Source organism: Myotis myotis, unplaced genomic scaffold (genome assembly GCF_014108235.1).
Source record: "Myotis myotis isolate mMyoMyo1 unplaced genomic scaffold, mMyoMyo1.p scaffold_m19_p_5, whole genome shotgun sequence".
Taxonomy (NCBI): Eukaryota; Metazoa; Chordata; class Mammalia; order Chiroptera; family Vespertilionidae; genus Myotis; species Myotis myotis.
In genome coordinates, this window is record NW_023416357.1 from 101,891,451 (window position 1) to 101,918,708 (window position 27,258).

At 53.5% G+C, this 27,258-nt stretch overlaps 2 protein-coding genes across 8 annotated transcripts; both read right to left on the reverse strand.

Annotated features, from left to right (window-relative positions):
* Positions 1-722: 722 nt before the first annotated feature.
* AMDHD2 (amidohydrolase domain containing 2) lies at positions 723-16,072 on the reverse strand. Of its 7 annotated transcripts, none has more exons than XM_036308595.1 (11): positions 15,887-16,055; positions 15,619-15,755; positions 15,400-15,539; positions 4,801-4,855; positions 4,420-4,632; positions 4,245-4,333; positions 4,022-4,166; positions 3,842-3,949; positions 3,611-3,679; positions 2,651-2,817; positions 723-2,262 (listed from the first exon to the last, which is right to left on the reverse strand). In XM_036308595.1, exons 1-11 carry the CDS (start codon positions 15,967-15,969, stop codon positions 2,254-2,256), a joined length of 1,215 nt encoding a protein of 404 aa, XP_036164488.1. In that variant the 5' UTR covers positions 15,970-16,055; the 3' UTR covers positions 723-2,253. The 7 variants fall into 7 exon arrangements, 5 of the variants coding, with proteins under 5 accessions (XP_036164488.1, XP_036164487.1, XP_036164486.1 ...); XM_036308594.1 differs by having other exon boundaries at positions 2,651-2,752; positions 15,887-16,051; XM_036308593.1 differs by lacking the exon at positions 3,842-3,949 and having other exon boundaries at positions 3,611-3,805; positions 15,887-16,072.
* Positions 16,073-16,159: 87 nt separating this feature from the next.
* Positions 16,160-21,989, reverse strand: ATP6V0C (ATPase H+ transporting V0 subunit c). Its single transcript, XM_036308596.1, has 3 exons — positions 21,758-21,989; positions 17,050-17,233; positions 16,160-16,900 (listed from the first exon to the last, which is right to left on the reverse strand). The coding sequence occupies exons 1-3, from the start codon at positions 21,837-21,839 to the stop codon at positions 16,696-16,698; spliced, it is 471 nt and encodes a 156-aa protein (XP_036164489.1). The 5' UTR covers positions 21,840-21,989; the 3' UTR covers positions 16,160-16,695.
* Between the last annotated feature and the right edge of the window lie 5,269 nt (positions 21,990-27,258).

Consider the following 27,258-nt stretch of genomic DNA (forward strand, 5'->3'; position numbering starts at 1 on the left):
CAGACTTAGAAACGAAGTGGACAGGCAGATGCCAGGGCTGGGGGAGGGGCAATTTGGGTTAGTGTTTAATGGGTGCAATTTCCGTTTGGGGTGATGAAAATGTTCTGGAGATGGTGGTGATGATTGCACAACAATGTGAATGTATTTAATGCCAACAACCTGTATACTTAAAAATGCCCTAGCTGATTTGTCTCAGTGGATAGAGCGTTGGCCTGTGGACTGAAGGGTCCCGGGTGCGATTCCAGTCAAGGGCACATATCTCGGTTGCAGGCTCAGTCCCCAGTAGGGGGCATGTAGAAGGCAGCCAATCAATGATTCTCTCATCATTGATGTTTCTCTCTTTCTCTCTCCCCCCACCTCCCTTCCTCTCTGAAATCAATTAAAATATATATATTTTTTAAAATGGTGATTGTTACATGTATTTTACCACAATTAAAAAAAAAAAAAAAAAAAGATACTCCAGCCACTGCCTCTACACTTCAAATAACATCAGAACTCTCCCTGCAGCTGCGGGGCCCAGCTCCAGCCCCAGTGGCCATTAGTTCTGTTCCTCCGACACACTAAGCCAGGGGTGGGCAAACTTTTTGACTCGAGGGCCACAATGGGTTCTTAAACTGGACCGGAGGGCCGGAACTAAAGCATGGATGGAGTGTTTGTGTGAACTAATATAAATTCAAAGTAAACATCATTACATAAAAGGGTACGGTCTTTTTTTTTTTTAGTTTTATTCATTTCAAACGGGCCGGATCCGGCCCGCAGGCCATAGTTTGCCCACGGCTACACTAAGCCTGTGCATTGTGGGGCAGTTCCCTTTGCCTGAGTGCTCTTTCTTCCCAGCCGTGCTGGCTCCTGTCATCTCTGGTGTCACCTGGCTGGCCACCATCTCAACCAGTCCCTCCACGGTTCTCCACCCAGAGAGCGGACAGGTCTAAGGAAGGCTCCCACGGTTGGCTAGGCCAGGCCAAGTGCTGGCCCAAAGCCCACCAGCTCTGGGACTCAGTGCCCCAGATGACAAACAGGACAGCCCTTTGGATTTTTGGCAGGCGAACGAAGCAAGTGAATACCCATAATCATGAATGAGGCCCAGTACCAAGAAAGTGCCGACAACCGCTGCTCAGGTGCTAACCTATTAGCCGACTCATCTGCCCTCTCCCAAGGACCTTTGCCAGGGAGAGGAGACTTGGAAGGTGGGGTCCAGCTGGACCCCGTGTCCTGTAGGGCACAGGACATTGGTGACCACAAACTGCCCACCAACACCAGACAGGGTTACCTACAGCTGTACAAACACGAGTACAGGATGGCTCCTGGAGCCCTCTTGGGAGTTGGGTTGTTCAGAAAAGATCCCAAAAGATTCAGAGCCTGGATGATCTTGGGGGGCTGGTCCAGTCAGGCAGGCCAGGGAGCAGTAGCCACGGTCAGCTCAGGGGTCTCCAACCATTGCCTCCTGAAATCAGAGCTCGGCAACCTGGGGTCCGGAGGCCAGTGTGGATCCCTCTGAAGGTCAGAGAGGAGTGCTGGGTGATGTGCAGAGAGCGAGACCACAGGACACCCACACACCTACCTCCCAAACCTCTGTAGTGCCCCCTTGAGAGCACAAACTAAGACATTCCTTGCCCATATTCTTAATGTCTCTAAGACCAATGCTCTCCTGTTTAAAATTCCAAGATGTACCCTTTCCCTCAGCCCTACAACAGGCAAACTTCTGAAGTTGTCCCCATTCACTGTCCCCCAGCCTCTTCCTGCCAGTTTTCAGCTTTTCAACCTATAGCCTGTGGCTTCCCCCTCCCGCCCCTCCATTCATTTCCATATGACACACCTGCCTGCAAGTCTGCAGGCCTCTCACACACCCTTCTAACAGGCCCGTGACGCCTCCTTGCAAGGCTGGGCTGAGCTGGAGTCCATCCACTCCCAATCCTAAGCCACAACCCCAACCCCCAGCCTCAGGAAGGCCACCAGAGTGACAGTGGAAACAGCAAGAAGCCTGCTTTGAAGCAAAACTCAGAGACCAGGCAAGTCCCTTTGGGGTAGATGGTTTATCCAAGCCAGTCGCCTCCAGGGCTGTCATTCACCTGGGGCAGGGTTCCCATTCACTCCTCGGAGACCAGCTCCTCAGCAGCCCAGTATTGTCAGTGTCCGGGTGAGGCTGGGTGTCCTTTCCAGCTGTGGTCCCGGGTCACTGCCTGGCCTCCTCCGCCTGCCACACCAACTCGCCTGAGATGTACGTGGCCTGAACGTGGAGGGAGTCGTCGAGCATCACGAAGTCTGGGTCAAAGGTGGACTGTGAGCAGGAGGCAGGGGTGGGGCTGCCCCTCCTACCCCAGCCCAAGGCGGGTGGGAAAGCCAAAGCCTGGGACACAACTTGTGCAGGAGAGGATGCCCTGGCCCAGCACAGACTGACGGAGGCCCTGGAACAGAGACTCTGGCAGTGGGAGGCAGGAATAAGGGACCAGGAGCCCCCTGCCCAATCTAGTCTCAGACGTCAGAAGCCTGGCCTGCTGGGGGAGTGGGGCCAGCCCGAGGCTAGTTGCTGGGTGAGGCTGCCTGGACGTTGGGGAGGTTCCACCCTTCTTCCCACCCTGTCCCTGACCCAGGCCTCCCAAAAACTCCTGAATCTTCAGGCTGCCCAGGCCACCCCACCTTGGACCCTGACCTGCATCAGCTCCAAAGTCCAGGGTTCCCTTGAGCTTCTCCAGTCCCAGTAGCTGGGCGGGGTGCAGTGACGCAGCCTCCAGGGCCGACTCCACACTGCAGCCTGCTCAGGAGACACAGCTGGGTGACCATCCTCACCCCGCCCCCACAGCCCTGGAGCTCCAAGTCCTAGGGATGGGAGGACATATCCCAGGACTCTGCAGCAGGTCGACAAGACCCCCCCGTCTCATCCCTCGCAGCCACTCACCCATCCCAACCCTGTGGGGACCCTCCTTCTGGGTCCCAGGGAGAGCACCCCCACAAGAAAGCAGTACCCTGGGCATCCATGAGGCCACCTAGGGCTTGGTGCTCTGTCCCTACTAAGAAGTCAAATAACCAAACCCAATTTCCTCCGCCTCCTGCATCACTCCCAGGCCAGGCCACAGCTGTCTCCTGCCTCCCAGCCTGTCTCCTTGCTGCTCTAAACAGCATCTTGGACCCTGGTGACCCTCAGCTCCCAGATGACACCCTACCCGGGTGCTGCGAAGAGCCCCATGGGGCCTGGCCAACCACAGCCTCTGCCAGATAACCCCGACCCACCTCCCCCAGAACACACAGCCCGACCCTGGAGCCTGGATTGCTGTCTTGGCCCCCTCCACCTCATCACAGCTCTGTACCTGCTAAGTCCTGCAATCCCATAGGCCCCGAACCAATGCCCTGCTCTCATGTGGGGCAAAGTCTTGGGTGCCCTGGTTTGGGTGCCTGTCACCCTGGGTTCCAGCTCTTTACTTGCTTGTCCTCCTCTTCCCCTCCCTATGGTGGGACCTTACCAACTTACAAATGCCCATCCCTGAGGAACCCCACTAGACATGACAGACAAGGGATGTCCAGCTTCTCTCAGATGCAACCTCCACCCCCAACATACACACACACACACACACACACACACACACACACACACACACACACCAGCCTCGCTGACCTGTGGCCTGCAGGAAATGCCGAATGCAGACGTCCATCGGAGCTATGCTGCCGCTCAGTGTCTTGGTGCCTTGAGAGCAGAGAAGGCAGGCTCTGGGGGGTGGAGGGCAGGGGCCACCAGGCACACTGGATGGGGTGTGGGTCGGCTGGGGACACCTAGGTTCTTGCATCCCACCAGAGGGGCTGAGGGGCTCTTCTAATGTGGCAGCCAGCGGGGACCATGGTCACTCACCTGCCACATAGGCCGTCAGCCCATCCACTTCCACCTCCTGCTGCCCTAGCGTGTGTCGGCCATTGCCCAAGCCCAGGGCAGGGACAGCGTCGGTGACTAACACCAGCCCTGGGGATGAAGAGGCCTCAAGACCTGCCCCACATGTCCTCCCACCTTCCCCGACCCTGCCCAGCCGCTCACCCTGGGGATGGGCCCGGTGGGCAATGCGCAGGGCTGCGGGGTTGGTGTGTATGCCATCGGAGATCATTCCGTAGAAGATGTGGCGCCCGGGGGGCAGCCGGTCACTCGTCAGGAGCCCCACGATGCCAGGGTCCCGGTGGTGGAACTGGCAGGGCCAGGATGGAGAAGCTGAGCGACAGCAGGAGCCCCCAGCCCACCCACCGGGAGCCGGGGCAGCACTCACAGGCAGCATGGCGTTGAAGAGGTGGGTGATGAAGGTAGCCCCGCTCTGCACGGCTTCCTCTGCAACCTGCAGGTCAGCCACAGAGTGCCCTGCACAGGCACCTGCACTCAGATTCTGCCACCAGCCCAGGAGCCCCAGGCTGCCTTCCCCCTCGGGTGGGGACATACCCCCTCACCTAGGGACACACAGATGCCCCGAGCCGTCAGTGCCCGGATCACCTCATGGCTACGGCCCAACTCAGGAGCCAGCGTCACAATGCGAACGTTGTCCAGGGACCCGTAGGTGGCCAGAACATCGTGGAAGGCATTGGCCTCAAAAGAGCGCAGGTAGGCCTCGGGGTGTGCACCCCGCTTCTCCCGGCTGATAAACGGGCCCTCCAGGTGCACACCTGGTAGGAGGGAGTAGATGGCTCCAGCAGGCCTCTCACCCTGCAGCCCCTGCCCCTCTCACCTGCCCACCCTCCCACCCCATTTGGGCATCTGGAAGAGTAGGGGCTGCCAACAGGTCCCATAGGAACCTCCCAGGGTGGGGGCGAGGAGAGGGGTCAGCCACTCACCGAGGACCCCTGCCCCATGGGGGCCACCACTCTTCACAGGGATCTGAGGAAGGACCTGGGGGGAACCAGCTGTTAAAGCCCTGACCCCAATGGCCCAGCACCAACGTTACAGCCCAGCCAAGGTCACAGTTCGGAGCCTAGTCTAGTGCTCACTGGCCTTCCATCAGGTATTAGAAGATGGTCAAAGGCCCACAACCGTGGTCAGGGAAAGCATGGTGCTCAGAACCAGCAGGGCGGTCAGCGGCACCAAGAACGACAGGCCTGGGATGTAAGACTGGCCTGCTTATGAAGACCAGGAGGTGAGGAGACCCCCAGGCAAGGGTCAGGTGCATGGTCCTCAAAATGGTCCAAGTCCAGGCAGCATGCCCCAAGGGTTTGGACCCAGACAGGGTGATGGGCCTGGCATCCCTGAAGACGAGAGGCAGAAGGAGTATGTGCAATCCAGGCAGAGCAAGGGGCAAAAGCAGGGTTTCAGGCACTGACAGGAAGGCCATACTGTGCCTAGAGCTGGACACAGTCGTGAGGGTCACTTGTGTGTGACAGGTGCTCACACAATGTAGTGATCCTGGAGGTGGGTGGGCAGGCAGGCGTCCCAGCCCACATCTCCCTCCTTCAAGGTGGGGAAGGAGCCCACAGAATACTGTCAAGTCCCTGGGTGAGCCTGGGACAGAGTACAGAGATATTTAAAAGCCTTAAACCTGGTGTGACAGAAAGGACAGGAGAAGGGTAGGCTGACCCTGCTTGGAGCCCAACAAGTGGACGCTGGGCAGATGTGGGCAGCCATGCACTGTGGGGAAAGGAAGGAAACAAGGTCCCAAAGCCCCAATGGGCTCAGGCCGGCAACACCTGGTGCCTTGAGAAGTGGGGGGACAAACAGCAGGAGCCTCGTTAAAGACCAGCTGGATCCCGGAGTATGCCCTGCCAAGAGCCTAGAGAAGTAAACCACACAAGTGGGTAGAAGCAGAAAATGGGGCAATTAAAATGAAATGTATATGACTTGGAGGGAGGGAGGGAGGGAGGGAGGGAGGGAGGGAGGGAGGGAGGGAGGAGGGAGAGAGGGAGGGAGAGGGAGAGAGGGAGGGAGGGAGAGGGAGAGAGGGAGAGAGGGAGGGAGGGAGGGAGGGAGGGAGGGAGGGAGGGAGGGAGGGAGGGAGAGGGAATGAGAAAAACACTGATTTGTTGTTCCACTTATTTAGACACTCATTGGTTGATTCCTGTATGTGCCCTGACCAGGGATTGAACCTGCAACCTTGACACATTGGGACAATGCTCTAACCAACTGAGCTACCTGGCCAGGGCCTGAAGTTTATATATATATAAAGTTTATATATATATATATATATATATATATATATATATATATATATATATATCCCCAAGGATATTTTTCCATTGATTTTTAGAGAGTGGAAGGGAGGGGGAGAGACAGAGAGAAACATCAATGTGAGAGAGACACATTGATTGGTTGCCTCCTGAATGCACCCAACCAGGGCCAGGGATCAAGCCTGCAACCAAAGTACGCGTGCCTTGCCCAGAATCGAATTTGGGACCCTTTGGTCTGCGGGCCGATGCTTTATCCACAGAACCAAACGGGCTAGGGCTGAAGTGTATATTTTATTGATTTCAGAGAGGAAGGGAAAGGGAGAGATAGAAACATCAGTGATGCGAGAAACACATTGATCAGCTGCCTCCTGCATGTACCACACCAGGGATCGAGCCTGCGACCCAGGCATGTGCCCCTGACCGGAATCAAACCCGGGACCCTTCAGTCTATAGGCCGACGCTCTATCCACTGAGCCAAACCAGCTAGGGCTGAAGTTTATATATATATATTTTTTAAATATATTTTATTGATTTTTTACAGAGAGGAAGGGAGTGGGATAGAGTTAGAAACATCGATGAGAGAGAAACATCGATCAACTGCCTCCTGCACACCTCCTACTGGGGATGTGCCGGCAACCAAGGTACATGCCCTTAACCGGGATCGAACCTGGAACCCTTCAGTCCATAGGCCGACGCTCTATCCAGCCAGGGCTGAAGTTTATATTTTTAATGCTCCCTGAATGTCACCAGTCAGGATTGTTCCCTCTGAACAGAACAAGACTCTTCTCTGGGGATTTGACCAGCTCAGGAGGAAGGACTCAGGGATCTCAACCTAAGGGTGCTCTCAGGAACCCCCCTGGTGCTCCTGGTGGCTAGCTGAGAACTGCTCTCAATCAGAATAGATGACCAAGGCCTACCAGCTTGAGAAAGCCTCTGAAAGGACACACCTGGTGGGAGCAAACACCCAAGGAAAGGAGAACAAGTAAGAGAGGTCTCATACCCATGAAATAAGAATGGGATGTGAGCTCTGGCCGGCGTCTGTTTGTTGGAGCGTCCTGCAATGCACCAGGCGGTTGCTGGTTCAATTCCCGGTCAGGGCACATGCCTGGGTTGTGTGCTCAATCCCCCGTAGAGAGTGTGCAAGAGGCAGGCAATCAATGTTATGCTCTCACACTGATGTTTCTCTCTTCTCCCTTCCCTTCCTCTCTCTAAAAATCAATAAACTGCCCTAGCCAGCTTGGCTCAGTGGATAAAGCATCAGCCTGCAGACTGAAGGGTCCCAGGTTCGATTCCAGTCAAGGGCACATGCCTGGGTTGCTGGCTCAATCTCCAGTAGGGGGCGTGCAGGAGGCAGCTGATCAATGATCCTCATCATTGATGTTTCTATCTCTCTCTCCTTCTCCCTTCCTCTCTGAAATCAATAAAAGATTTTTTTAAAAGCCTTTATATTAATAAATAAATAAATAAAAATCAATAAACTATTCTTAAAACAAAACAAACAATAACAAGAAGAATGGGATGTTAGAAAAAAAGAACATTACGGGGGGAAAGCAAGCACTTGCACATTAAAGTGCCGAAAATATGTAATAAATGTCACTATATAATGGAACCAGAGCTACCATGCCAGAGGAACTCCCTTGCACATCTTATACCTTACATTTTTGAAATGTTAAAACAGGGCAAAATAAACCATCTGGCCTGGGCTTAAGTAACATTGTATCCCAAAGAACTGTTTGCAAAGATAACAAGAAAGCAGTTATTATGACTACTGCACTGAAAATTAAAAAGATTGTTTAGAATTAACATCACTATTTCCCTGGCCGGTGTGACTCAATGGTTGGAGCGTTGTCCCATACACTAAAAGGTGACAAGTTCGATTCCCGATCAAGGCACATACCCAGGTTGTGGGGTCAATCCCATCAGGAGGCAACCAATGGATGTTTCTCTCTCACATCAATGTCTCTCTCCTCTCTCACTCTCTCTAAAAACAATAACATTATTTAATATTATTATTTACTTATAAAAGCATTAACATCACTGTTATATTATCCACACCAATAAAAATGCCTTCCTTCAATTGATGTAACTGTTCCCCTTCCCCTTCTCATGCATATAAATACCCATTGCTTTTGTCTCCAAATCAGAACATTACTTGGACTGCTGCCTAAATCAATGCTTCCCAAATAGCTATTCCTTGATCTCAAATAAATCCTTTGCCTCTCACTTTATTTATTTTTAAATTTTTTATTTATTGATTTTTAGAGAGAGGAAGGGAGAAACATTAATTTGCTGCCCCACTTATTTATGCATTCATTGGTTGATTCTTTTTAAAAATATATATATAGAGATAGGAAGGGAAAGGGAGAGATAGAAACATCAATGATGAGAGAGAATCATTGATTGGCTGCCTCCTACACACCCCTTACTGGGGATTGAGCCTGGACACGTGCCCTGACCAGGGAACAAAACCGCAACCCTTAGGTGCATGGGACAATGCCCAAAACACTGAGCTACACTTGCCAGGGCCTTGGTTGATTGTTGTACATGCCCTGAATTGAACCCACCACAACCTTGGTGTATCGGGATGCTGCTCTAACCAACTGAGCTATATTGGCCAGGGCTGCCTCTCACTTTAAAAGGCCTTTTTATTTTTGGGTTAACAAAAATATGCACTAAAGCAAAAAACAGAAAAATAAGAGAAGAACTGGAAGATAAAAAAAGCTAAGAGAATGTTCAGAAAACAGTCAACAAGGAAGAAAGGAGAGAATAAAAGGAGAGTCGCCATCCAGGAGGCCCAACAGCACAGTAACTCCCAGAAGGAAAAGACAGAGAAATGATGGAAAAAAATCATCAAAGAAATAATTCAAGAAAAGCAAAAAAAAAAACAAAAACAAAAAAAACCCCACACACAACAAAACCACAACAAACGAACAAAAACCCCAAAACAGGACTTCCAGACTGACATGGCCCAACAAAGGCAAGCAAAGTAGAAGAGCTCCCCCCAGTCCCCAAAATGTCAACCTGAGACTTTATTTTTTATTTTTATTTATTTATTTATTTTTAAAATATATTTTTATTGATTTTAGAGAGGAAGGAAGAGGGATAGAGAGATAGAAACATCAATGATGAGAGAGAATCATTGATCGGCTGCCTCCTGCATGTCCCCTATTGGGGATCCAGCCTGCAACCCAGGAATGTGCCCTTGCCCAGAATCAAACCTGGGACCCTTCAGTCCACAGGCCGACGCTCTATCCACTGAGCCAAAGTGGCTCATGCGTCACCCTGAGACTTTAGAACCCAGGGACAAAGGGAAGATCCCACAAGTTTCCAGAGGGAAGAAACAGGTCACACACAAAGAATCAGGGGTCAGATGGTTTCCAAGTTTTCATTAGCTACTCTGGAAGTTAAATGCCTTTAAAATTCTAGAGAAAAATGACTCCTCAATTAGAATTCTAACCTAGCCAAACCATCAATCCAGAGACAACGTTTTTGGACTATCGAGATCTCAAAACCTTTACATCTTACAACCCCTCTCTCCGAAAGTCACTGGAGGATGTGCTCCACCAAACAAAGGTGTAAACCAGCAGAGAGGAAGACACAGGATACAGAAAGATCCAGCAGAAAGAGGCCAGAGGACCCCCTGCAAGTGAGGGTAAGGGGACTCCCAGGACAGCTTGGCCAGGTAAGGCCAGCAGCCAGTGCTGGAAAAGTAGGTCCCAAGGCTTCCACAAGACGACGAAACAGATGGAATCCTTGGTCTGTCTAAATATCCCAAAAGAGGAAAGAGACCACTGGCAGAAAGCCTGGAATTAAGTCAGCAGATAAAAAACTATGCAGCCCTGGCCAGTGTGGCTCAGTTGATTGGAGCATCATCCCCTACACCAAAAGGTTGCTGGTTTGATCCCTGTCAGGGCACAGGCCTGGGGTTCGGCCGTGCAGGAGGTAGTTGATTGATGCCCCGTTGTCACACTGATGTTTCTCTTTCTCCCTTTCCTTTCCTCTCTCTCTAAAAATCAATTTAAAAAAATATTTTTTTTAAAAATATATTTTATTGATTTCAGAGAGGAAAGGAGAGGTAGAGAGAGAGATAGAAACATCAATGGTGAGAGAGAATCAATGATCGGCTGCCTCCTGCACACCCCACACTGGGGATCAAGCCCGCAACCTGGGCATGTGCCCTTGACTGGAATCGAACCTGGGACCCTTCAGTCCGCAGGCTGACGCTCTATCCACTGAGCCAAACCACGTAGGGCTAAAAAAATATTTTTTAAAAATGTAGCCCTGGCTGGTGTTTCTCAGTGGTTAGTGTCAGCTGCGAGCACCAAAGGGTCTCGGGCTGGATTCCCAGTCAAGGGCACATACCTGGATTGCAGGCCATTCCCAGCCCTGGTCAGCATGCAGGAGGCACCCAATCGATGTGTCTCTCACACTGATGTTTCTCTTTCTCTTTCTTTCTCTCTGCCCCCCCTTCCCTTGCTCTCTCCCTTCCACTCTACCTAAAAGCAATGGAAAATCCCCAGGTGAGGATTTTTTTAAATGTAAATGAGCTACAAGTCCTCTTTACACAGTCCCAGTGACTAATCTAACAAAAATTGCAAGAAACTATTTGGGGAGGATAAGAAGCGAAAGAGCTAAAAGAGGCCAAAGAGAGCCGATCATCTTTCCTGATGGGAAGCCAATAATACCGCTCTAAACTGAAAAGTCAAGCAGGAGTACCAGCATAGGTGTTAGAGATGTAAGGGTAAATTCCAAAGGGTCAACTGAGTTAAAAGTGACTGTCCCATTAAAATATATATAAAAAATAAAGAGCCCTAGCTGGTTTGGCTCAGTGGATAGAGCGTTGGCCTGCGGACTGATGGGTCCCAGGTTCGATTCCAGTCAAGGGCATGTACCTTGGTTGCAGGCACATCCCCAGTGGGAGATGTGCAGGAAGCAGCTGATCGATGTTTGTCTCTCATCGATGTTTCTAACTCTCTATCCCTCTCCCTTCCTCTCCATAAAAAATCAATAAAATATATTTTAAAAAATAAAGAAAGTGACTGTCCCTCAGTGAGAAGTGTGGGGGCAAAGGGCTACTATTTTTCCTAATAAGCCATGTAAGTTATAACATATACAAGTTCACTAAAGATGAAAGAAAAGACAATGGATGAGTTTTTCCAGATCAGACTTTTAAGAGGGAAAGCGAGAGAGCATTAAGTAGAGAGAACAGAATAAAAAACAGTCTAGAGGTGAAGGGAATGAGGCACCTACAGGGAGGAAAAAGTGGGAGAGGCCAGAGTGTAGAAGATGCGGGGGCCAGCACCCTGAGGAGGGACCTGATCTTGCCTCAGAGAAGCAGAGAACAGTGCAAGCCAACCTTCCTCCTGGATGGACAGAAAAGGGCAAGACTGCAGGACACCCCCAGAAAAAGAGCAGGTGGTTTCAATGGACCAGAGCATGATGACAAAACCTGGGTAACTCTGCCAAAGAGGCAATCTAGTTCTGCTCAGTACGAATGGGCCATGGAAGAAGGGGGGTGGATGGGCGTGGGAGTAGGGGAGACAGCCAAATGAGCAGTCCTGTAGTTTCTAAGATGATGTTTTAACCTGTGTTAAAATTTTTATGTTCAGAGCCCGCAACAATTTCCACTATAAATCAGTTTATTCTCTGCTTCCCAAGGTCTTTATCCTGTAAGGGCTTAAGGGGGTTGGTGAGTGCTGGGAAGAAAATAAGAGTTCTCTGGCCAGAAGCTCCTTCTCCTAAGGAAGAAGATCTCACAGTTTGTATCATGATGGGCCAATGTACTGCACAGGTAGATGGGGAAGGATGTGAACCAGCTGGTGCAGCAGACACAGAAAGGCAGGGGGCTGGGGGTGAGGGTGGGGTGGGCAGGAGAGCAACTGCCTGGAATGGCTGGAATGTACCTGGGCAGAGCCAATGCTTGGCAGGTAGGGAGAGAAGGTTTGGGAAGGCGGTGTTTATCCTGCAGATAAGAGCGGAGGAGGAGTGTGAGTGCTGTGCTGAGCCCTGCAGGAGACTAAGATAACAGTCACCAAGCCTCACTGGTGGGGACTGGGAAGGGGGAAGACAAAGAACAAAGAAGTAGGAGGGAGAGCATGTTCCAGGATTCCAGGTTCCGTAAATTATAGGATGATGACCAGGAGAGAAAGCACGGAATCAGGCGCGAGTCTGTGGCAGGAAGATGAGTTTGGTTTTTAACATGACTCTGTGATGGGAGACCTGTGATAAATTTCCAGAACGATGCCCATAGCTGACATTTAGCTAGTGCTTAATATGTACCAAGCACAGTGCTGGGCACCCAACAACTCTAAAGGATGAATATCATTATTATTCTCACTTTAGGTTTGAGGAAACAGAGGCTCAGAAGGAGTAAGGAGTCTCCCAAGTCTCCCAGCTGACAGGTGATAGAAGTCAGGAGCCCACATCCACCTCGCACAGCTCCTGGCTCTGGTGCTATCTCCACACTCCCAGGAGGGAACCCCACAGAGGGCAACGCAATCAGTGATTCTGGAATGGATCCTGTACTGGAAGAAAAAACACTACATAATTGGAACAAAGATGGTAGTTTAAAAGATAACAATTTCCTAAACTCAGTAACTCTATTATGCCTACACAACAGAATACCCATGCTTTTAAGAAATAGTTAAGAAGTAAAGAGGAGAGAACCAAGATGGCGGCATAGGTTAACGCTGGAGTTTGCTGCTTTGAACAACTACTTCAAAAGTGAAACCAAAAAACGGAAGGGACATCACCCAGAACCACAGGAACGCTGGCTGAGTGGAAGTCCTACAACTAGGAGGAAAGAGAAACGCATACGGACACTCAGAGGAGGCGCAGTGCTGAAGTCAAATTCTGAGGTGCGGAGTGCGCGAGCGGGCTGGCGGCGGAGGGCGCGGTTGGCGTTTTCAATCGGGAGGGAGTCGCAGACTCTGAGCTCCAGATCCGAGCGAGTCTTTAGGGACCCAGACTCAAACGGGAGAAGCGGGACTGTGTGGCTTCGGTCAGAGCGAGTGCAGCTTTCTCTCTGAGCTTTGCAGCGGGTGCTGGGACTCAGAGAGGCAGAGCCCCTGGGGACAGGACTGAGAGCCGCCATAACTGCTCTCTCCGGCCCACCCTGTTGATCCTGTGCGACCCGCCCCGCCCAAGCCCTGCACACAGGCATTTGCCGGATAGCCTCAGGCAAAGGCTAGATTAGCACCTCCCTAGAGGACAGAAGTTCTCTCACTGCTGACACAGCTGATTCTCATAGCCACTTGGCCTGGAGGTCAAACCCTCCCTGGAATTAGCTACAACAATCAAGATTTAACTATAAGACTGTGAACAAAGACCACTAGGGGGTGCACCAAGGAAGCATAACAAAATGCGGAGACAAAGAAACAGGACAAAATTGTCAATGGAAGATATAGAGTTCAGAACCACACTTTTAAGGTCTCTCAAGAACTGTTTAGAAGCCGTCGATAAACTTAATGAGATCTACAAGAAAACTAATAAGACCCTCGATCTTATATTGGGGAACCAACTAGAAATTAAGCATACACGGACTGAAATAACGAATATTATACAGACTCCCGACAGCAGACCAGAGGAGCTCAAGAATCAAGTCAATGATTTGAAATGCGAGGAAGCAAAAAACACCCAACCGGAAAAGCAAAATGAAAAAAGAATCCAAAAATGCGAGGATAGTGTAAGGAGCCTCTGGGACAGCTTCAAGCGTACCAACATCAGAATTATAGGGGTGCCAGAAGATGAGAGAGAGCAAGATATTGAAAACCTATTTGAAGAAATAATGACAGAAAACTTCCCCCACCTGGTGAAAGAAATGGACTTACAGGTCCAAGAAGCGCGGAGAACCCCAAACAAAAGGAATCCAAAGAGGACCACACCAAGACACATCATAATTAAAATGCCAAGAGCAAAAGATAAAGAGAGAATCTTAAAAACAGCAAGAGAAAGAAACTCAGTTACCTACAAGGGAATACCCATACGACTGTCAGCTGATTTCTCAACAGAAACTTTGCAGGCCAGAAGGGAGTGGCAAGAAATATTCAAAGTGATGAATACCAAGAACCTACAACCAAGATTACTTTATCCAGCAAAGCTATCATTCAGAATTGAAGGTCAGATAAAGAGCTTCACAGATAAGGAAAAGCTAAAGGAGTTCATCACCACCAAACCAGGATTATATGAAATGCTGAAAGGTATCCTTTAAGAAGGGGAAGAGGAAGAAAAAGGTAAAGATACAAATTATGAACAACAAATATGCATCTATCAACAAGTGAATCTAAGAATCAAGTGAATAAATAATCTGATGAACAGAATGAACTGGTGATTATAATAGAATCAGGGACATAGAAAGGGAATGGACTGACTATTCCTGGGGGGGAAAGGGGTGTGGGAGATGCGGGAAGAGACTGGACAAAAATCGTGCACCTATGGATGAGGACAGTGGGTGGGGAGTGAGGGCGGAGGGTGGGGCGGGAACTGGGAGGAGGGGAGTTATGGGGGGAAAAAAAAGAGGAACAAATGTAATAATCTGAACAATAAAGATTTAATTAAAAATAAAAAATAAAAAAAAAAAAAGAAGAAGTAAAGAGGCACGACCTATACAACCTACTCTCGAACACCTCAGGAAAAAAAGAACATACAGAGAATGAGACCAAATAATTAAATGTTGCAAAGAGTAAAGTGAAGAACCTGCATGAAAAGTAAAATTTCTTAAAGGAAAAAGGACACCTGACACCTCAACAGCAGGACTTGCAGGTCAGAAGTAAAGTGGGAGGGTGTGGGTGTAGGCCATTGCAGCAGAGAAAGGCTGGAGTACAATGGAGCTTCTCTCTGGAAGGTTACCACACACCATATACCACAGGCAGGTTAGCCAGGGAAAAGCCTGAGAAGGGGCCAAGGATGTGGCAATGGGAAAGTCCCCATGGCCTTGATCCAGGAGGCAGATTCTGGAACCTGGAAGTAGCCAGAGTACAGAGTGGGAAAGGCAAGTGGCAGGTGAAGGTGCTGAGGCAGCAAATGTGGAGGCCTGTGGGGACAGCTGCAGCAGACAGACCGGAAATGACAGCGGGCCCAGGGCAGCAGGCAGAGGGACACCTGAATTTGAGAACGACCAAGGGACAGGACCCGGAAGGACCAGATGGAGGAAGGTCAGCAGGTGAGGTCAGACCCAAGTGCCCAGGGGCATTGTGGGGAGAGGAGATGGTATCTGAAAATTAAGGAGCTGGCTACTTCTCGGGCCCCCTTGGCTTGAGGCCGGGCGCCTGACCTCACCTTGTGATAAACCTCTGGTGGCGAGGTGACTAAGGTGGGACAGAAAGAGGTGACTCCGTGCGACAGGATCCTCTGGGCTACAAGGGCTACTCCCGAGCCCACATCCTCTGTGGCCTGCGAGAAGTCAACGCCAAATCCACCTGTGGTCGCAGAAGAGAGGAGGTCGCACGGCGCTCCGAGCTCCGCCCCTGGGTCTCCACCCCCAGGCCCCGACCGCACCGTTGATCTGCACGTCAATGAAGCCGGGCGCCAGGAGGCAGCCCCCGCAGTCCCGCTGCTGGTCGGCTACGAGCCGCTCCTCAAAGAAGAGCTTCTCTGGGTCCAGAATGCGGCCCTCACGCACCCACAGATCCTCCCTGCGGACAGAGAGGGGTGGGGCTCGTGTCGCCGACCCAGCACCCTGCACCCAACCCGCGTCCACCATGGCCAGGCCCTGCGCCCGCCGGCTCCACTCCCGCAGCGCCAGGCGCCGCCCCCCACGCCCCACCTGAGCAGCCTTCGGCCCCGCAGGATGCGGCAGTTGGTGAACCGGAGCACCGGGGCCCGCGAAGCGCCCTTTCCGTCGCGCATCTTGAGCCGAATGAGCCGAGCTCAGCTGGGGGCGCCGGAGCGGGGCCCCACCCACATGACCCTCAGCTGACTACAGCGCGCGCCACGTGACCAGCGTGCCCACGTGACCGCGCACACTGCGGCGCTCTGACGCCGCGGCTCAGCAGCCCGCCCCTCCCCCCGGGCCCACACAAGCACACACACACAGATGTCCAGTCACATCCGAGAATTTTATTGGACACGGCTCTGGGCCTCGCAGGCCCAGCTCATGGCCCCGCAGCTAGGGCTGGAGGACAGTGGTTCCATACAAAAGATCTCAGGGCACACGGTAACCCCACAAAGCGACACTCTAAAGATTATTATAGTTGGGAGACTGTAGGGCTGCTCCACAGACGTGCGAACAGGTCAAATCTTTATAAATAAACATCCAGTGAAAACGACAACTCGAATTCATCCCTATACACAGAGCACTCTAGGGCAGGTAAGTGGGTGGGGGTGGCTAGAAGCCACCATCCTCACTGGTCAGGGGACCTGGATGGGTGATGATGAGTGGGCCCAGATGTCCACGGCACGGGGCGGGTGGGGGCAACAGACAATGGGCACTAGGACACTGCGCATTTACAAGACCAACTACTTGGGGGTAGAGGGGGGCAGCTGCCCCGTGCATGTGTATCAGGCTGTTCATTCTGGAATGAGGAGGGGGTGGTCTTTACATCATATCCTGTGGCTGGTGGGCTTTGAGAGGAGCTACTTTGTGGAGAGGATGAGGGCGACGATGAGACCGTAGAGACCCAGCACCTCTGCGAAAATGAGGATCAAGATCATGCCCACGAATAGTCGGGGCTGCTGGGCAGTGCCCCGCACACCGGCGTCACCCACAATGCCAATGGCAAAGCCCGCTGCCAGCCCACTGAGGCCCACACTCAGACCAGCGCCCAGTTGGAGGAAACTCCTGGGGGAGAGAGGACACAGAATAGACATTAGCTGCCTGTTGGGGAAGATGGTAGGCACAGGCCACTAGCCCACTCCCCAGCCCTCCAGCCCTATGCAGTGGCCTGAACCAGGGCCGGGCGGGTGTGGTGGGAGGAACCCAGCACTCACCTGTAGAGACTGATGCCTTCATTCAGGGAGTTGGCGATAAGGACTGCCACCACCAGGCCATAGATGGCAATAATGCCAGCCATGACCACTGGGATAATGGACTTCATGATCAGCTCTGGTCGCATGACAGACATGGCCGCGATGCCAGTGCCACTCTTGGCGGTACCATAGGCAGCACCCAAGGCTGTTGGGAAGAGGCAAAGTGAGCCCACGCATCTGGAGCCAGCACCTTGGCAGTAGCTCTGACACAGCTGAGGGCCACCCCATTATCACAGGGAACAATGAAGGTGGCGCCCAGCCAGGGGCAGGAGGTGACCCTCAGGGGAAATGGTCACAGCCAAGCACTCAAGAAACACAGGTAACTGTTCCTTTCTTCTGCCAGAGGTCCTTATGGCTGGGTGGCTTATCTGGGCTCCTGCTCTGCTGGGAAACCCCCACCTGTGCTCAGCACTCCCCAATCCTGCTATACAGCTCCCATGCTCCCAAGGAGTTCAGCTCAGCTGCCCCAACCTAAAAGGTGGAGCTGCAACAGGCTGGCAGCAGTCACACAGGGACACAGGCAGCTGGGCCCCTGATGTCTTGCTGGAGATTCTGGACACACTTTGTCCCACCTAGAGTCCCAGGCACTCAGGTCACAGAGGGCCTGGAAAAGCATGCAAAGATTGCATATCGGCAGCCCAGATGTTAGGCCAGGGTCAGTCTGTTGGCCCTAGGGCTATGCTGGAAGAGCCCCAGGACACACAGGGTCTGAGCACTGGTCAGGGAAAGCAATCTGGTAAGTCCTGTTCTCTCAGGCCAGAGTTTCCTGGGCTCCCCACCCTGCCCTGGGACACAATGCTAGGAGAGGTGGCGTCTGTGCTGATGGGATGAGCACACCCTCAACCATACAGCAGGCCTAGAACCTTAAGTCTGGGGAGGATCCTCTCTCAATAACCAGAGGAGCGAGGGCAAGCCAAGAAGACAGGGCACAGGAAGACAGGGGGGCGTGGAGCCATGACCCAGCCCAACCTTGAGGCCTCGGCAGATCTCCCCGAAGCCTAGCCTCTGCCCAAGGCCTCCAGTAATGGGGGTGGGGCTCTAGGAAGGCCTGTCTCCTCTTCCGCTGCCCTCCTCTCTCCCCCTAGAGTATGCTGCCTTCCTGAAAGTTCCCCTCTTCTGGCTTGGAAGTCTAGAGTAACTTTTGCCCAGAACAGAGAGCCACAGCGGGTGAAGGCAGCTCTTCTGACTCAGTCACCTGCTCTCCAGGGTTCCACTGCACTTCTTAAGCAGAGGACATGGGTTGGAGATGGAAGGGACCGAGACAATCCTGGCCATTCCTCTGCACATTCTGTTCACCTATGTGGGCCACAAGGTACCTACTCTGCTCATTACTGAGCAGGGGAGAACTCAGAGGGTCGCTGCCTTCCTAGGGAGGAGACAGATATAGCACCTCCACCCACAATGCCATGTTCCAGGAGAGTGGGGAGGAGGATAGTGATGGGGTCTGGGAAAGGGCTTCATAGAGGTAACATCTGAGTGGGGGGGTGACGATGAGCAGGAAGATTCCCAACAGCCTGAATGGAGATGCTAACTAAGATAGTGCTGGATGGGGACCTACTGGAGGGAGGCAAGGCTGAGGCAAAGGGACTTGAATTGCCTCCTCCCCATGGTCCTGGAGGCACCTTAACACTGCCTCGCCTAAACATTCAGCAGCTTCAGCCTGGGGCCCAGGGCCTCTGTCTTCATGAAGCCTTTGCTGGAATTCTCCCGGTTGCAGTGCATCCTTTGGGCTCCTAATGGAGGCCCAGCATGTCAGGCTGTCACGTGTGTGCAAGGGGCCAGTGCCATGGCTCAAGGGTGAAAGCACAGGCGGCCACATGGCACTTAGGGGGAGATGGTTTCAGGGAACTCAGCATCACAGGCACTGGAACTGCGAGAGGCAGGCAGTGAGCTGGCCCGTCTCTCAGAGGGCAGCAGGGAGATCTGTAGCTGGGGCTGGGAAGGCCACAAGAACAAAGGGAAGAAACAGGAATAACCATCAGGAGAGAAAAGCAGGCTGGCTGGGGAGCAGCAGGTGGCTGAGAAAGCCCTGGATAGCTCTGAAGGCCAAGCCTGATGGGGCTCCAGATCCAATGGGAGACTGCAATCAGAGGGCCGTTCCAAGAACACAGCACCAAACACAGGTGTCTACCAGCAGGGAGGAAGTCACAAAAATTATGGAAAAGGAATAACTGACAGCTTCGTGGAAGACATGATGAAGAATCAACTGGATTTTTTTTGGTCACAAGTTAAAAAAAAAAAAGAGGAAGCTGAAGTGGGAGATGGAGATTGGGGAGGCCTGAGAGTAAGCGGTCCTCATTCAGTTGTAAGAAGACCAATCAGCAAAGCACTAGGCAGGCCAGGGAATATCTAGGCCAGGAGCTAGGGACAGAGCTTAGAGTCGGCCAGGCAGCGACACCTGAGGCCTGAGAACTGAGGGGTTTGTTCACATAGGCACAAGGAGGTAGATGAAGACAAGCCTTGGAGAAGGACATATTTAAAGGAGAAATGAAATAAGAAGTCAACCACAATTAGCCCCATGTAGTGAAAGGAGGAGTGAAGCTGCATTCAGAACAATAGGGATGAATGGTCTCAATACCCAGGAGCTTGGGACAAGCAAAAAAAGCCCTGGATCAGTGCTATCCTGTTCTCAGTAACTTTCGGAGCTCTGCTGGTCAGGCTCCATTGAAAGTACCAAGTAAGCCCTGGACGGTTTGGCTCAGTGGATAGAGCATCGGCCTGCGGACTGAAGGGTCCTAGGTTCAATTCTGGTCAAGGGCACATGCCCAGGTTGTGGGCTCGTTCCCCAGTAGGAGGCGGGCAGGAGGCAGCCGAGCAATGATTCTCTCATCATTGATGTTTCTCTCTCTCCCTCTCCTTCTCTGAAATCAATAAAATACATTTTTTTAAAAAGCAAGTACAAAATTAAGTTCTAGAAGGAAAAGAGAGGCACCTGGTAATCAGAGGGAGACCAGGAGCAGGATACAGATAAAGGGCTTAACAGGCAAACTCAGCTTCAGGAGCAAACAGTGACAGCCAGAATTCCGGGTGGGCAGGCATTGTGTTTTATTCACTTATGTCTCCAAGTGGCTGGCACATAGTAGGAGCTCAATCAAGACTTGTTGAATAAATGACAGCCACCAGTCACGCCCCAAGGAGACCAGGTAAGGCAGAATCTCTGGAGGCCAAGCACAGAAAAGCCGGGGTAAGCAGGCCCGGCAGCCTGCTGGGAGGTTCTGGGAAGCAGTCAGCCCCTGAAGATGTGGAAAGAGCAGGCACTGGCTAGAAGGGAAGGGGAAGTCAGACTTCTCCCACCACAAATGACCTCTTACTGGCACATGATAGAAAGGACAGGGCTCACTCAGCAGCTCGTGACTGGCAGGCAGGCTCAGGGAGAGGGAGGCCTCCCAGAGAGCAGAGCCCCCCAAGTCCCCACAAGTGTTTACAGTCAGCAGAGACTGTTTGGAGTTCAAACCCTCCACATACCTGCATCGGGAGCCTACCAATTCATCAGGTAGGGTGGGGCAGGGCGTGGTCATCAAAGCCAAAAACCAGACCCAGACCAGGCCAGACCAGTCCATGGGGGCTGCATCTGGGCCAGGACTCACCTCCCTGGGTGGCACATTCCTGAGCCTAACCCCAAGGATCTTTCTCCCAGGCCAATTTTCACTAAATTCAACACCCCAGGACTGTCAAGAACCAACTTCAAAAGCAGGGTGCCATAGAGAATGCTGGAAGGCCCCTTTCTCCATGCCTAGGGCAGCCCTTTCCAATACCAGGCCTTGCGGAAAGGAAGGTAGGTCATTCACTCATTCATTCATTCACTCATTCATTCATTCACTCATTCATTCATTCTCATTCATTGGGGCCTGAACTAGAACACTCTCCTAGGGGAGACCCAGTCCCCTCAATGCGGAGATTCTCTGTGCGACCCACTCCCAGGCAAGCGTCCACACATCCCAGCGCTGATGCTGGCCCGATTCCCATTGTCCTCCGCTGTCTCAGTTCCAAACACTCCCACCCCTGGTTCCTGCCGACTCTCAGCATCAACTTCTCAGCCCAGCTTTCCCAACAAACCCACACAGGGCTATTGGGCAACAGTGACAAGCCCTAACCGGAAGTACCTACCTCAGGGTTAGACCCATCCGACCCGGACGGGGGAAGGAGGGGATGGAGGGAAGGGAAGGGCTGGGCACCTCGGCTGGGAGCACCGGGACTCGATCCCCCATCCCCACCGGGCCGGCCCTCTGTCTGGGGAGCTGTCTGGGGTGTGATGTCACGCCTTCCCGCAGGACTGGGGGGGGGGGGGCGGGCGGATGCGGAGCAGGCGCAGGACCGCGCGCCCCCACCCCAGCCTCCCCCCACCGCTCCCCCGGCTAAGATGGCAGCGGCGCCATCGCCCCACCCCCGCACCGACTCGGAACGGGAGCGGGGAGGCCAGCCCGGGTATCCCTGGGAGACCCTTGGGACCCGCACTCCGGCCCCACCCGTAGGTCCCGCCCTGGACACCCCACGGCCCAGGCAGCCTTCTGGGCCCCGACCCCAGCCCGTGGTCACGTGAGGCCCGGGACCCCCCGCAACAGCTTGGAATTACGTCAGAGTGACGTCACACGCCGAACCCCCGGCCAGCTGTGGGCACGAGACCCACGCTCCCCGGCGCCCCCCGGGTCCCTCCTGCCGCGGCGCTCACCGCTGAAGATCATGGCGGCCGAGGCGCCCATGACCGCGAAAAAGGAGGCGTACTCGGGGCCGCCGCTCTTGACCTCGGACATGTCTGCGGGTGGGGAGGGGGCGAGCTCAGCAGGCCGAGGCGGGGGCGAGGACCGGCGGGGCGAGGCGCGCAGGCAGCTGGCAGCGGGCGCGAGGCGAGCGGACGGACGCGGCGGCGAGGCTCCCGGGCAGTCAGCCGCTGCGCTCTAAATACCAGCACCGCAGAACAAAATGGCCGCAGCGGCCGCGTCACGTGATCCTGGCCCCGCCCCCGCGGGCCGGACCACTGCGCGCCGGCGGGGGGCGCCGCGGCCCCGCCCCCTGAGCGGCCCGCTGGCCGCGCCCACCCCGTGCGGCCACCCCGCCGGCCCGGACTCTGTCGTGGCGGCCCCTTGGCCTCCGCGGGGGCGCTGCCCGTGGCCGCGGCATCTCGGCCCCCCGGCGTTGCGCCCGTCGGGCCCCTCCATCGGGGCGGGGCGGTAGCGCGCTCCATTATCATACAGGGCGGGACGCGGGGCGCTCCGCCTCCTCTGCGGCTGCGTGGCGCCGCCGGGGTTCGGATCCGTGGGCTGCTTTTCTTCGCCTTTGCAGCTGGGACCCTCGGCTGCCGGCGTCTCACGGCGGGACCCGGACCCTCCTCTCCTCGTCCTGGAGCGATCTGAGCATCCGAGCAGGCGGGCCCAATCCCGAGTCCGGGCGCTGCCTCTGTCCGACGCTCCAGCCCCGGAGCCCCCGCCCGCCTGTGGATCCCCTCGGTCGCTCCACCCTGACCCCGACCACAGCGTCCCCAGACCCAGGCCCACCAGCTCCTGACCCAGAAATGGGTGACTTCGCCCCTGGCTTCCCAGGAGAAGCACCCCCTTCCCTCCCTCTGTCTCCTCTGTTGCATTAGGGACCCAGACTGCAGCGGCGGGAGGGGTGTCTCTGTCCCCTCGAGACGAAGGCATGACCGGTTTGAAGTCCGGCAGGGCTGCGGCCTGTGCAGGCTTCCCGGGGTGACTGCCCATTCTGGGGTCCCTGCCCTGTCCTCGGGCAAAGCTTGCACCCTCAGAGCTGCCCTTATTTCTGGAGCCAGCGCGCAGCCCGGCCGGGCACTGACACCGGCCTGTTGATCCCACGTGGTGGCCCCGCACCCCAACTGGCTACCCGATGATCTACCCAGCAGCTCTGGTTTCCTGGGCCCTTTTGTCTCTTCCCTTTCAGGAGCCCTGGGTGCCTGCTTTCTGGGTGTCCCTGGAGCTCCAAGTCCTCCCCGCCTCCCTCTGCCACCCCCTCCCTTGCCCTAGACGCTGACTTCTGGAAAGAGGAATCTTTACTCTGCGTGTCCACCTCACCTGCCCTCCATCCTTCCCCAAGGTCACCGGAGACTGCCATTTCTCTAAGCCCAGGGACACTCGTCAGGCTGTCTGAGTGGGTTTCTCTGTTGCTGTGGCCCACTGCCCACTCCTCCACAATCTCTCCTTTCTTTCCTGCTCATTTCCCGTGGCTCAGACGCCCTGATTCCTTCCTGGAGCTCCAGGGAGGAGCAAGGACAGGCCCAGGTCCTACAGTGGTTCCCAGGGCTTCACACCCCTCCCACCCCCGCCCCTGAGTGATCAGGTCATCTGTCTGTACCTCACCAGACGTGCCCCAAGCCCACCCTCCATAACTCTAGGCACTTAGGGTCCACGACCAGGGAGCCCAGGCCAGGCTGATGCTGGCTGGGTGCCAGGGACACTGGGTGCAGGGGGAGAATTCACACCAAGGAAAGGAGGGGCCGGACAGTCCACAGCGGTCAGAAGTACAGTGGTGGGCAAAGTGCGCAGAACCTTGGTATGGCTGAAATTCCAAGACCGGGAAATCGGGGGACAGTTTCCTCACTGGGCTCAGGGAGCAGGTCAGCTTGCTCCCGGTCCTCTCATTTTCTGCGCAGGTTCTGGAATGAGGCGTCACACTGGTTCTCTAGTGGGGCTGCCGACACCTCAAACCGAGCTCAGTCCCATCCGCATCACCACTAACTTCCAACCGGTTATTTCCATTTTGGGTAAGAGACACAACCATCCACCCAACTGCTCCCATCAGCAGCCTTCGAGTCACGAACTGCTCATTCATCATTACTCACCAAGCCCTCCGCTTCCCGTACTTGGCTCTGACCCCGCCAGAAGCCCGCTGCCCCGTGGGCGGTCCTTCATTTCTGGCCTGGGTCTTCTCACAGCCTCTACATGAGTGACCTGCTCGGTTCCACTCCCCACTCCAACCCATTCTCCACCTTTAAGCTATAGGTTCCTTCCAACTGGCCATCTGCCCAGTTGCTCCCTCCTAGAATTCGTCACTGTCCTGACAGAGGCTGGACCCTTGGTGGTCTCCTCTCAGGCCCTCCCTATCTCTTATCCTCGTGTTGGCCCCTCCTCGCCTTTGTCCTGGATCCTGTAGTTCTCTCTGCACCAACTATTCTTCCTTCCTTCTTAGGGAAGGCTACCCAGTCTGAGGGAAGGCTACCTCCTCCAGGAAGCCCTCCTGGCCTCCCTTCCTCCTCCTCAGGCCCCTTCTTCATCCCTTGTACTCCATTACTACTTTTTTGCACTCACTACCTTCCCCACTGAGAGTCCCTGTGCCTCTTTTTCTGTATCCCTGACCCCTGGTAGGGTGCCTGGTGTATACAGCCAACATTGATTGATCACTAAGTGTGTGCCAAGCCTGTCCTGAGCAATTTGGGGGGTATTATCTAATCCTCACAATGGCCCTCTGAGGAAGAAATCACCATTACTCTCATTGTTTGAAAAAGGAAATAGTCCTAGGAAGGTTAACCACCTTGCCCAGGGTCAGGCAGCTGGAGTGGTGGAACTGAAACTCTGGCTGGACAGGCTGAGCCTGGCCCATGTGGCTCGTGCACGACCTGCCTCTTACACCAAGGCTCAGGGGGCTTCTGGTGACCAGTGACGGGCCCAGGAGGGATGGGAGTTGCCTCCCGCTAGGCCTCCCAGCTCTGGCAGGGCTCTGGGGTGGGATGGGCTGTGGCTGTGGAAGGGAGTGGCCAGGGATACACAGCTCTGCCTTCTCCCTCACAGCTAAGTCCCCAGCTTGAAACCACAGTGTCATGAGCCCCTGGCTTGTCACTGGCTTGTCACTGTGCAAGTGGGGATTTCCAGAAATAAAGAAGAAGGGGCTTTGGGGAACTCAGGTAAGAGGCCCTGATAGGGAGGCATAGAGAGATGTGGGTTGGGGTCCTTATCCTCCAAGGAATTTAATGGGGGCAAAAGGGCCCACTGGTCCCCAGTTGGTGGCAGAGAGAGAAGTCCAATGGAATTCTGCAAGTCCCGAGGGCAGAGAGGGAGATGGCTGGAGAGAAAATGACAATAAGATTCCAAATGGCCTCAAATGATCAGAAAGATGAACTTATCTAAAGAAGCCATTTCAAAGAAGAAAGAAGAGAGTGGAATAGTCTGACGCATGGCCTTAATGAGAACATCAGGGCCAGGCCAGTGTGGCTCAGTGGTTGAGCATCGACCTGTGAACCAGGAGGTCACAGTTAGATTCCCAGTCAGGGCACATGCCCAGGTTGCGGGTTCAATCCCCAGTGTGGGGAATGCAGGAAGCAGCCAATTAATGATTCTCTCTCATCGTTGATGTTTCCATCTCTCTCTCCCTTCCTCTGTGAAATCAATACAAATATATTTTTAAGAAGAACATGGAGAAACTGGAGAGAAGCAAGCGTTCCAGGCAGCGTGCTCTCTGCCTGTGAACAGTCCCGTTCTCCCTGTCAGTTGCCACGAAGATACGCTAGAGGGGGCTTAATGCCGGGACACGACCCCCTGTGCTCTTGACCTGGCTACACAAGTGGCCCAGGAAAGGCTGGGAGGAGATGGAACAAACAACTTAGTTGTGCTAGTGGGGGGATGAGTAAAGGCGATTTTTTGTACGTTAAAAAAATTTGGCCCTAACCGGTTTGGCTCAGTGGCTAGAGAGTCGGCCTGCGGACTCAAGGGTCCCAGGTTCGATTCCGGTCAAGGGCATGTGCCTTGGTTGTGGGCACATCCCCAGTCGGGGGCGTGCAGGAGGCAGCTGATCGATGTTTCTCTCTCATCAATGTTTCTAACTCTCTATCCCTCTCCCTTCCTGTCTAAAATATCAATAAAATACATTAAAAAAAATTTTTGGCTTATAAAATGATACAAGTTATTTTTATTTTTTTAATCCTCACCTAAGGATATGCTTTTTATTGATTTTTTAGAGAGAGAGGAAAGGGGGCTACAGAGAGAGAGAGAAAACATCCTTGTGAGACATCGATTAGTTGCTTCTAACTGGGGACTGAACGCACAACCGAGGTATGTGCCTTGTCCAGGAATCGAACCCACAACCTTTTGGTGAACTGAGCCACCCGGCCAGGGACCTTGTTATTTTTTAAAATAAAGTATGTCCTGTAGGTAAACACAGCAGATAGAAGCGGGACCTGCAGCCGCTTGGTCACTGGTAGAGGGCGCCTTGGGCTGTCCCTGACCACCAGGGGGCGGTGTGAGGCTCTCTCCCTGGGCCATGGAAGGAAGGAAGGGAGGGAGGGAAGGAAGGAGGGAGAATCCTGCGGGTTTACCGTAAACCAGGCCCTGGCACTGAGCCTGACACAGGCAGCAGGCTCTCAGAAAGGGTACATAAGAGACACCGGCTGCTCTGGACCCTCCCTCTGATCTGGGCTCAGCACCCCGAAGGCCAGCCCGACCTTCTCACCTCCACCAGTCGGTTCACAATCTCCGGGCCATCTGCCTTCCACCCTAAGCCACTCATCTGACATTTAGTGAGCATCTACTGTGTGTAGACACCAAGCTAGGCTCTGGGGATACAAAATTTAGGAAGTGTTCCTACCCTCTAGGACAGCGGTTCTCAACCTGTGGGTCGCGACCTCTTTGGGGGTCGAACGACCCTTTCACAGGGGTCGCCTAAGACCATCGGAAAACACATATATAATTACATATTGTTTTTGTGATTAATCACTATGTTTTAATTATGTTCAATTTTTTTAAAATATATTTTTTATTGATTTTTTACAGAGAGGAAGGGAGAGAGATAGAAACATCGATGAGAGAGAAACATCGACCAGCTGCCTCCTGCACATCTCCCACTGGGGTTGTGCCCGCAACCCAGGTACATGCCCCCGACCGGAATCGAACCTGGGACCCTTCAATCCGCAGGCCGACGCTCTATCCACTGAGCCAAACCGGTTTCGGCTATGTTCAATTTGTAACAATGGAAATATATCCTGCATATCAGATATTTACATTATGATTCATAACAGTAGCAAAATTACAGTTATGAAGTAGCAACGAAAATAATTTTATGGTTGGGGGTCACCACAACATGAGGAACTGTATTAAGGGTCGCGGCATTAGGAAGGTTGAGAACCGCTGCTCTAGGAGCTCACAGCCATGGGGGCTGGACTTGTCCCAACCCTCAACTGGAAAAGTGGTCACCAGGAGAGGTGATACAAAGGAGGGAGGGGCTGGGCTGCTT